Source organism: Diorhabda carinulata, chromosome X, assembly GCF_026250575.1.
Source record: "Diorhabda carinulata isolate Delta chromosome X, icDioCari1.1, whole genome shotgun sequence".
NCBI classification, from domain to species: domain Eukaryota; kingdom Metazoa; phylum Arthropoda; class Insecta; order Coleoptera; family Chrysomelidae; genus Diorhabda; species Diorhabda carinulata.
The window spans coordinates 62,239,996-62,252,232 of NC_079472.1; the positions used below are offsets into that span (position 1 = coordinate 62,239,996).

A 12,237-nucleotide genomic window follows, 5' to 3' on the forward strand; every position below is an offset into this window, starting at 1 on the left:
CAAATGGTTCTTTCAAGGTTTAGAGATGGGTTTCAGAGGTTTTTTTGTTTTTTCTTTCTTTAGTTTTGTTTGTTACTTGATAGAAAGCGGGTAATAGGAAGAGAATAGTTTGCTGGAGAGGACCCAGATATAGAAATTGCTCCTCTAAAGGGCTGTGATTGTGGTGGTTCCGTTTGCCAACTTTTCTAGAGGAGGAAAAGCGAATTTTTCGCTATATAAAAACAAAAAGAGAGCTTGCAAGTGAAAATGATTTTTCTCGATTTGGGTTGTTTTTTGATTTTTTGAGAAATTTTATTCATTTACTTTTTGTTTATTTTAAATTCAAAAGGGGGCGAGGTGGTACAGTTGCTGCTGCATTAGTTCCTAACGTCGGCCAAGTGTATTAGGGCTAACCTGACGAGGTCCACGCCAGGAATGCATCAGAATAATCCTATAATCCTATAGAATGAATGCATGTTTCATCAGGTTTCCCTGAACATGTCCAGGAGCATCTTAGGTTACCTATTTTTACGTACAAAGCAAAAATAATAGTGTCCGTTATTTGTTCACTTTATACTTTTAATCTGTGAGTGCGACAAGCTGAAACTTGCAAGTAGCGGCTGTTTGTTTATTATTCTTCAGCTTAGAATTATTTCTTCGGTGTTTATAATTGTAGTTTACTCCTTGTGAGAAGCAATAACGTGCTGTGATTTATACTTTCTGGACCAAGCAACTTTTTTTGAGGTTCGTTTCAGTTCTCGCAAATTCAGACTTGTAAGTTTTAAAATGGGTAAAACCAAGAAACTATCGTTTGAAACTTGTGCTTTAATCGCAAGTCTAGGCAATATTAACGAATTGAAAATATGTTCATATGAGGAGCATCTTAGGTTCTTCATTTTTTGTCCGAGCTTTTTTTCAGATAAAACGGATGAGTATTGAGATTATTGATAATAAACAACGACCGAATATGTTCAATAATATAAATGTGTAGTTACTTTTATATATTACTTTTGATTGTTCAATCCCTGAATATAAAACAGCAATTGTAATAATTCAATATTTAGATACGCTCATGAATATTTTCCATGCAATATTTCTTCTTGTTCCTTATCACCTTATCACTTATAATCGACTCCAGATACTAACAGATTATCAATTGATATAAAACGATTATTTCCTGGTCTATTTATATATTCTATAAATATACCAGGATAAGGAGATGTTACATTTACATGGATCTTTCACAGTACGTTGCCTGGCACTCACGGCACGCGCATTCATACTTATTTCCGGTTTTATTCCTTAGTTTGTAGAAGGATGCCGCTTTCTAGTTTTCGACAGATAAATATATCAACTGTTTTGTGTATATTTGGCTCCATGTGGACCGAAATGCCTATCCAGCGCAACATATTCCAAGATTTCAACTCGATAAGTATATTATGAAAGTGTTTTTCACACGCTTATATTTGCTTGGTATGAACACTACCGGTCAAAAGTTTTTGTCCACTCTATGAACCATTCAATAAATTTCAAAATAATCCACAAATTTTCTTCAAATTGTCAAGCGAATGTCAAAGCGGTGTCTTAAAAACCAAAAATAATAGTATCCGATATTTTTTTACTTTATACTTTTTATCGCTGAATGCGACAAGTTAAAACTTGCAAGTACCGGCTGTTTGTTTATTATTCTTCAGCTTTGAATTATTTCTTCGGTGATTGTAGTTTAGTCCTTGTGAAAAACAGTAACGTGCTATACTTTCTGGACCAAGCAACTTTTTGTGAGGTTCGTTTCAGAACTGTTCAGTTCACGCAAGTTTTAAAATGAGTAAAACCAAGGAATTATCAACGAATTGAGAATACCTCCACCTACAACTTGAAAAAATATGAATTTACCAAAAGCTTTGGGGACAGATGTATAGAGTGGCGTCGAAACACCTTAACCGCTGAAAATAACGTTTTGTATCAGTAGACGTGGTCAATGGAATGTAGGGATCTGACTTGGAGTACTTCTACAGTGAAAAGGAGGTCGAGAGAAGTAGTCAAAAAGGAATTAAAAGGTTGCAGAACACCAAAATTGGACGAATGAAGAGTAAGAGAGAATTTTATGGAGCGATGAGTCAAAGCTTGAGATTCTTTGGGTCTAAGAGAAGAGATCAGTCAAATATATTATGCTCTAAATAAGACAATTTTTGGGAAGTACCTGCGTTAATATATGGAAGTGAAACATGGTTATTGAAGAAAAAAGACACAGAGTAGAATAGTAGCAGCTGAGATGGATTTACTAAAGAAAATAGCAGGAAAAGCGAGGATGGCTAGGATAAGAATGTGGTAATTGGAAAAAAAATTCAAGTAGTAGAAAATAGGAAATACACAAAGAAAGAAACACCACAAAGCCTAATTAGAGAAGTGACTGGAGCCAAAAAGACATAAAAGAAGAAAATAAAGAAGGAAAACTCCTACGACAGGCAGAAGGAAGAAAGGTAAAAACAATGCAGAAAATGAATTAAGTAGCAAAGGATCGAAAAGAACGGATAAAAGGATAATGAAGACTAAAATCTCAATACTCTGACGCTCGAAAAGATATGACAGAAAAAGATGATTAAAACTGAAAATATAAGTCGAAGACAAATCGCACAAAAACAAAATGAATGATTGGAATGATTGAGGATTGAACTGGATACACGATTAACAGATTTTTAGAAAAAGAAGTGGTTTTCTGCATTGGTTAACGATACGTAGAACTTTTATAACAGTATTTATACTTCTCCTTTGATTTTGTAGCTATCAGATTTTCGTTTGTTTGTATATAACTGCAATATATTAGGAAGAGTACACCTGCGCGTTTTGATTTTGATTTTGACTCAAAATCACATATTAAATTAACCAAATAGCGAGGAATATTTCACCAACCAAAGTTTAGATAATGCTAAAATTTTGTATGATAACAATAGACAGATATATTAAGATTTCACTATTTCTTTATTTGGAATTTATCAATAATTTGGACTAATTTGGTGATATTAACATTGAAACAACGTTCTCACTCATGCAAATTGAACATTCCGCGCAATTAAAACAATACATAAAATTACACCGTCATCTCTCATGGTAATAAACAACCCCTTCCGCAATATTAAATAAAAAGTGTCACGTAAAAAAAATGTAGCTGTAGTTCGTTGAACGGAAACCATCCGTTGAATTTCCACTTCGTGACGCAGATTGTAAATTTCAATTAGCATCAGCTAAATTACGTGTGTAACAATTTCATTCAACTACATCGTTTACCGAGGCTCAACGTGTTTTTTGTTTGCAGAAATCGTTTACCTAGAATTCAACGATGCATTAAAGCTCGCCGTTTCTCTGTTCCGTCATAGGTATTGGAGAGTATCTATTTTACATTTCCCATTATCTATGGATAATTTTTAAGGAGAACTTCGAGCTTGTTACTATTTATCGGATTCGTGGATGAAATACATGATTATCATAAAGAAAAACTACGAATCAGAATTGAAAACTAGATTTATGGAATATGGATTGAAGATTATTTAAGTGGGTTGTTAAATATTTGAATACGTGTTTTCATTTATAGATGGACGATCTGTAGATCATTCTTTTTTCAGTTTTCTTGTTTTTTGTCATTCATATGAAGTAAAAATTCCCCCTTCTTGGATAATCCCTATTCCCACCATTAATATTAACATGAACTCTTTGAAAAAAGAAGGAACAAACCATCTTCTGATAACACAAGCTGCAAAGAATACCATTGTCTGTACACCGACGAATCCAAGATACCTAATGACCTAGGAGCTGCATTAGTAGTACTAGAATACAAACCAAACACCCAATAGGTCTTCTCGTTATAACTTAATTACACCCTATCCAGAAATCCGAGTTGGAGGTATCAATTTTTTGGCTCCCATCACACACCGGCATACCAGAAAACGAGTAGATCAACGTGCCAAAGAAGCAGCAGATAACAATGAAGCAGCAATTGTACGCGAAGTGATAGCAAAGAGATAATCAAAACAAAAGTTCAGTGTAAGTAACCAAATAAAAATCGATCACCAATACGTGAATCTCGTGATGAGAATCTAAACGTGAACACTTAGTATTGAACTGTCAGAAGTATAGAACCGGATGTCCAACTAACAACTTCCCAAACAAAATAATTGACTTCTAAAAACATCATTTCAAAGCTCTTTTCTGATGTGCAGAATTTGGAAAATTACGAATTAGAGATCAACAACAGTCAGGCATCATCATGCGAAAATTCTGTTTTTTTCTCATATCAATTTTCCTCTAACCTATCCAGGTGATCATAGAAGAAGTGAGTTTTATGCTCATATTGCATACCATATTTTCAAATTTTCACAGAAGGTCTTCTATAAGCTCAATATAATTCCCAGGCTTTTATTTTCTGAGAAAATTCTCAGGCACAGAAATGAAACTGCGGAAACCCTCAAGTTTCATGATGCCCAGATTTATATTTAGTCGTCAAAAGATGATTTTTTCATTCCATATGCTTCTATCCAGGCTAAATATTTTCTCTCTAGAGTCTAGTTTCTTTTTATCTATCACTTTGTTGGTCTAGAAGAATATTCACTGTTCTCAGATTGTCACCAATTTGCCATTTATGGTCGTAGTATTTGATTTTGTTCATATTGTACTGTTTTCCGTATTTATATATAAGATTTCTATTCGTGGGGGGAGTTAATAAACACTTAGCACTACATCATCTTATAGTATAATTCAATTATCACTATCACTTAGATAATTTATTCAAATTTTTCTGATTACTTTACCCAATAGGTCTTCTCGTTATAACTTAATTACACCTTATCCAGAAATCCGAGTTGGAGGTATCAATTTTTTGGCTCCCATCACACACCAGTATTCCAGGAAACGAGCAGATCAACGTGCCAAAGAAGCAGCAGATAACAATGAAGCAGCAATTGTACGCGAAGTGATAGCGAAGAGATAATCAAAACAAAAGTTCAGTGTAAGTAACCAAATAAAAATCGATCACCAATACGTGAATCTCGTAATGAGAATCTAAACGTGAACACTTAGTATTGAACTGTCAGAAGTATAGAACCGGATGTCCAACTAACAACTTCCCAAACAAAATAATCTCCCACAACCTATGAAGGTGATGCTATAATCATTTATTTAAGAAAAAAAAATGAAATGAATTGAAATATTTCGAATGTTTTCTGTTTATGTGTATTGAATCAATTCAATCGAATATTCGTTGGTTCCCATTGTATATACGAGGGTTGTCTGGAACTTAACCAGCATCAAACAAAAGATATCAGTATCTATAGACATAAGTACATTTCAGTTATTTTAGACGGTTAGTTTTTGACACAAGTCATCAAAAATATTTTTTTTTTGAAAAGTTTTGAGAATCGAGCTGTCATTTTTAAGGAAATATAGGAACAGTAAAACTTTTGGCAGCTGAATTTAAATGTAGTCGTAGGAGTTTGGCTACTGGTAAGCGTTCGAGATAGCCAATGACTGGACAACCAGTGACATTATCAAAAAATTTCCCCAAAAGGTACTGGAATACCCACGAAATTTGGATCAAATATGATCCGAGCCTTATCGACGAGGTTGCAAAAAGAGTTGGATTTTTTGATTCGATTTATATGGAATTTGAATGCACAACTAATCTACTACATAAAATCAGTCCACGTAAATATCATTACTCGATGAGGTAAAAAGGAAGTTTACAGAAAAGCGACCACATTTGAAGAAAAATAAAGTACTTAGAACAACGCATCTTTGCACACAAGATATTTTCATCTGAAGAAGACTTTTTCTCGGGTATAGGGAAAGATTTATTTCAGATATGATGTGTAAGAGTTGAAAATTTGGGATGCAAAATATTTGAGTTGAATACAAACAAAAAGAGTGAGTTTAATATAAGTAAGCTACCACGAAGTAATTTAATATTAACCGGAAATGCTTTATAAGGGATCAAACACATCAAGCATGGTCGAAAAATTATAAATACTATATTAAAGCATTAAACAACTTTTCTTCAAAATATTAAATTTTTTTCTACTCATTTAATGTTTATACTTAGAATTTTATTTATTTCTTGCAATAAGGGGTAGTTTTAACCCCTAAGAGTAATAGGATAGAGGATAGATTTTGAAGACAAGGATAAGTCAAGCTTTATTCCAAATTTTTTTACAAATCGATGCAGGTTCATGGAAATCGGAGGTAATACCTCATTTTCACCTTGGTAGCATAGAGCCTGAATAGTTTTTTTCTCCAATTAACAATCTATCAGTTTTTTTTTTATTTAGAAATAGTACATAAATATTAGTTAACACTCGAAGAATTCCAAAGCTTAAAGTTGCAGGAACGTTTTTGCGTGACAAAGTTTATTCGTGGCATGAACGGACATGGTCTTTCGGTCACTAAGTAAACTGTTAGCAGCCAACATGAAGTTAAGAAAACGGGAAATATAATTTCTCCCCTAAAAAACTCTGGATTCAAACGAGTACAAGCCAAAGCTGTAAAGAAGCGTACTACTCTGTTTGCCAAAGCGGTTTTGTACATTTCAAGTTCAATTAAATTGGTTTGAATAAAACAGGAAGTTACAGGATATATTCGGTTTTGTTATTTTTGATTTTAGTTATTTGTTATTCTCAACGCATCATGGAGATAATTGGAATTGAAAATCAAAGACCATTGAAGATTAGAAATTAGAATTTCAATAGAAAAAGTTTCATTGGAACTTACAAGTGTTGAAGTAAGTAAGATGCTCCTATATTTACGAATTTCTATTAAATTCTTATCAGTTCTGGTTTGTGGTATGTTCAGCTATGTAAGTACACAACAGAAAAAACATGTATTCACTCATAAAAGTTCATTAATAACCAAAAATTAATAATTGACTTCTAAAAACATCATTTCAAGGCTCTTTTCTGATGTGCAAAATTTGGAAAATTACGAATTAGAGATCGACAACAGTCAGGCATCATCACACGAAAATTCTGTTTTTTTCTCATATCAATTTTCCTCTAACCTATCTAGGTGATCATAGAAGAAGTGACTTTTATGCTCATATTGCATACCATATTTTCAAATTTTCACAGAAGGTTTTCTATAAGTTCAATATAATTCCCTGGCTTTTATTTTCTGAGAAAATTCTCAGGCACAGAAATGAAACTGCGGAAACCCTCAAGTTTCATGATGCCCAGATTTATATTTAGTCGTCAAAAGATGATTTTTTCATTCCATATGCTTCTATCCAGGCTAAATATTTTCTCTCTAGAGTCTAGTTTCTTTTTATCTATCACTTTGTTGGTCTAGAAGAATATTCACTGTTCTCAGATTGTCACCAATTTGCCATTTATGGTCGTAGTATTTGATTTTGTTCATATTGTACTGTTTTCCGTATTTATATATAAGATTTCTATTCGTGGGGGGAGTTAATAAACACTTTGCACTACATCATCTTATAGTATAATTCAATTATCACTATCACTTAGATAATTTATTCAAATTTTCCTGATTACTTTGGTAACTCGGTCTGTTCACCACGACAATTTAATATAAACTGAACTAAACTGCGCTACAGAAGCTCCTTAAATATATGTTCCAGAAGAAGTCTCAAAAGTTTTTTTTATGAAATATATTTTAGGTTACGCTTTGAACTATGAATAAATAAACGCCAGTAGTTCGGTTCCTATTAGTTTAAGCTAATTTTCAGCAACAAGTTTTTGATATCAGACCACAAGGTAATACCATTTTTTTTTTGGAAAAATAACACCATCATTCTTTGTCTTATATAAGAAATCATTTAAGTGTCTGAGGAAAACAATTTTTTTTTGCTTAGGTAAGTTTTTTGAGAAAGATTCTAACTCATTTTGGGAGATACACTCAATTGACATATCTTCAAAACCATCTCCGTTTCTGATAACCTTTCCTATCCCTTCAGAAATACTTTTAGGCATCGAACAATTGATTGAACGAAACACTGGTGAGCCCATTGGGAGCCCAGAACTTTTCATTTTTGTACAAGAATATCCCAAACTACTTATTTTTCAGTCATTCAGTCATATGTTTTCTACAATCTTCGAATATGTAGCAAAACAGATTTGCATTGTTTTATGATCTTTTTGAACTACTCAAGTTGCAAAAGCTTTAGATACTACTATAATACCTAATACAGTAAAATATAATCTATTATTATTAATTGAGAGAGATAAGCTTTTGAGTCTGAAGACTAAATTCATTCACACGTTACTCTAAGGGTCAAAAGTAGTATCGATAAGACATGGTAGATATAACTGTACTGAGCATACCACATTGTATTATCTGAACTCTTCGTCTTCACTATATTAAATTGTTAGTTTTAATGCTATATATATATATATATATATATATATATATATATATATATATATATAATTACCTGTTCCATTTGAAGCTTCATCACGATCATTCAACACCACTTGCAGTTTTCCTTCGTCATCACTATCTTCCACAGTATTATCATTTGAGTAAATCAAGTCAACTTGATTATTTTCTATATAATTTATTTTATTATTGATAATACCGTTAACAATTGAATTAGACAAATCAATTAGTGGTAGATTTTTTTCACTTAAATGTTTGGAATTTGCACGTATTTCATTATGGTTGTCATCGGCTGATGGTGTTGTTACCATAGCGGGCGGATCATCGGACATATCAACTGAAAAAGAAAAAATAAACAGAGATAAATATGAGATTATTTCAATAAAAAATCGTTTGGTATATATTGACAGAAAAAAAAACAAAAAAAGTTATGTACACAATTTTTTTATCGGCACAATTTATGTAAATTACATGTCATGACTTAATCCCATTAATTACAAAAAGTTTAGGATTTAGGATGACTCTAGCTTCCAGAGTTCTTCATTTATCTCTCTCCAAGCTTTTTATTGTGTTAATCATAATATTTTAAGTAACAAACCAACAGAAGTCATCTTGTAAGGGTTGATACAACGATGTCTTCTTGCAAGTCAATAAAATGTTCCTCCTGCTTTGCGCTCAGATCAGTATCCAAAGAACTGAACTTATCCATCTCCAGTCTATTATGCCCTTATTGAGTCTCATCTCCGATACGCCCTTTCCTTCTGGGGTACGTGTGGTGCGACTCAATTTGAGCGAATCTTCAAGCTACAAAATAGAGCTGTTAGATATTTACTCGGACTAAATAGTAGACTCTTCTTTCCTAATTCATCTTTGAATCCGTTTGCTTAATTCGTAAGCACGCTTCTCCAATTGGTCTATCCACTTAACACGGAGCACGTCCTTTACCTACCTACTCCACGTTCAAAATTAGTTAAGGGCTCAATATTTTACAACGCAAAAAATGCACAATCACTTGCCAATTGAAATCAAATCGATATTATCTTTCCCCACATTCTGATTTATTTCTGTATATTGAAATTTCATTGTATTTGTATCTTTATTTAGTTATTTTTATGGTTTGATTTTTAGTTTTTACAAGCTTTTGTGTACAAATTGTAATTTGCAGCTCGTTTAATCAACCAATACATTGAAAATTGTATTATGTGATTAGAGCGACTCGTGTTTAAAAATAAAAAAAAATCTTGTTTACAGAACAGGGTGGTGCCTTGATGAAAATGAAAAAAAAATTCACCATAGTTTAAGAACCATTTAAAAATGATAATGAGGAAAAATCCTTATATTTTATATTTCTATGTATGTTGCTGATCTGCGGTGAACTATGTATAAGAAATTTGAAATCGAAACTAAGCGATTACAGTGATTCATACATGGTGTGTTTAAAACAAATTTCCAGAAAACCATTTTTTTCTCCAATAATCTTGATCAAATATATAATTTAGAAATTCCATCGGGTTTTTTCCAGATTCCACAATGTTGTGACAAGTTTTCCAGTCCCTAGCACGAAACCAATCTTTTTCGGTAGTTTAACACCGAGGCCCGATCGCTTTTCACCTTTACTCCCGCTATCAATTTTCTAACACTCTATTACGCCTACGTTCAAGGGGTAATCGTCTACGAGAATCGACGAGGATAAAAGAGCTTCGTTTTTACTCCATAAACATACATGCTCTCGACGCAACCTCCGAATTTCTTCACCGTATAAAACTTTTCTTATTTTAATAATAACGACGTTTATTAAAAAATGTACACATTATAATATCAATAAATCATACTAGAATGAATAATTTTGAAAATTTCGTCGAGAAATCATTTTATTTCCACAAAAAATTTCTAGTAAACTAGTTTTTCCAAGGAACCAAGCATGAGTCCTTGGTTCCTAACCTAACCTAACCAAGTATGAGTACTTGGTTCGTTAGTGCAAAAGGTTTTCATGTCTGAATACCACGAGACAATCTCTCACCATATTACTTAATTGGATTACCGGGACCATGAGAGCATGCTTTACAACTACACTATAAATCATCTACCCTTCCATATATTAATGGAAAACTTCCCATAAAATTTTAAGAGAAAGATTCATCAGCTAAAACATATCGAAGAAAGTAATTCATCATCATCAAGCCTTTCAATCCTTTGGATTATGCCTATCGTTTCGAGCGCTTTAATATCCTTTTATGAGGTGGTTTATTTCTTCCAAAGGCTTGATAGCCTTTTTGCTCCATCTTCTTATTTTCCCTCTATTTTCATATATTTTCTGCATTCATTTCCAGTTCGTAATTGCTTTGCTTCTTCTAATCTATTGATCGTCTTTATTAATTCCCTCTGTTCATTTGCTTTGATAGTTACATCTTCTGCGTATTCTATTATCTGTGTTACGTCTGTTATGATTTTCTTATTTTATGTTGGTGCCATTGGGTCGTTTCCTTGTTTGACACCTTCATTTACGTGTGTCTGTTCTAACGTTGTGCCCTTGAATCTTACTTCAATTTCACTTTTATTGAGTATTATTTCTATTAATTTTCTCATTTGTTTTTGGGATTCCTTGTCTTTATAGTTCTTCTGTTGTTTTCTCTCTTTTTATTGAATCGAAAGACCTTCTGAAGTCGATAAAAACTCTATATGTTTCTTTGTTATATTCCACTGATTTTTCTATTATTTGATCACAATTTGATATACAATATTAATAATACAAAAAAAATTGGAAAAACCTAGATACTAAGGTTAACTTAGTTCTGTTAACTTCTTTTGTTTGAAAATTCCTACAGGCCTCATTTACAAAAATATCGAATTCATATTCTAGAATAGTCTTCCTAAAAGATCAATGAACGAAGAAAAGAATCTAGAATAACAAGAAGAAAGGGATTTCTGAGATATAGTGTGAACAATGTTAAAAAACTTTCCAAAAAAACCTTCTATTGTAAAAAAATACTTACAGACCACATTTTCGAAAATATCGTGCCCATATTCTAGAATAGTCTTTCTAAAAGATCAATGAATGAATAAAAAAATCAAGAAAATCGAGAAGTTGGGGATTTCTGAGATATAGTGAGAACAATGTTGAAAAACTTTCTAATTTATATAAATTCTTACAGACCACATTTTCGAAAATATGGAGCTCATATTCTAGAATTGTTTTCATAAAAGATCAATGAATGAAGAAAAAAATCAAAAATATAGAGAAGCAAAAATTTTTGAGATATAGTGCGATTAAGATAAAAAACTTTCCAAAAAAATCTTCTATTGTAAAAAAATACTTACAGACCACATTTTCGAAAATATCGTGCCCATATTGTAGAATAGTCTTTCTAAAAGATCAATGAATGAATAAAAAAATCAAGAAAATCGAGAAGTTGGGGATTTCTGAGATATAGTGTGAACAATGTTGAAAAACTTTCTAATTTATATAAATTCTTACAGACCCCATTTTCGAAAATATGGAGCTCATATTCTAGAATTGTTTTCATAAAAGATCAATGAATGAAGAAAAAAATCAAAAATATAGAGAAGCAAAAATTTTTATGATATAGTGCGATTAAGATAAAAAACTTTCCAAAAAAACCTTCTATTGTAAAAAGATACTTACAGACCACATTTTCGAAAATATCGTGCCCATATTGTACAATAGTCTTTCTAAAAGATCAATGAATGAATAAAAAAATCAAGAAAATCGAGAAGTTAGTGATTTCTGAGATATAGTGTGAACAATGTTGAAAAACTTTCTAATATATATAAATTCTTACAGACCACATTTTCAAAAATATCGTGCCCATATTCTAGAATAGTCTTTCTAAAAGATCAATGAATGAATAAAAAAATCAAGAA

The 12,237-nt window shown here is 32.1% G+C and overlaps 1 protein-coding gene across 1 annotated transcript in view; it reads right to left on the reverse strand.

Annotated features, from left to right (window-relative positions):
- LOC130902807 (zinc finger protein 1) overlaps positions 1 to 12,237 on the reverse strand; it is a 574,601-nt gene that overhangs the window by 263,774 nt on the left and 298,590 nt on the right. Inside the window, exon 2 of the mRNA XM_057815138.1 lies at positions 8,411 to 8,692. Coding sequence (XP_057671121.1) covers positions 8,411 to 8,692 — 282 coding nt within the window. The remainder of the gene's footprint in view (positions 1 to 8,410; positions 8,693 to 12,237) is intronic.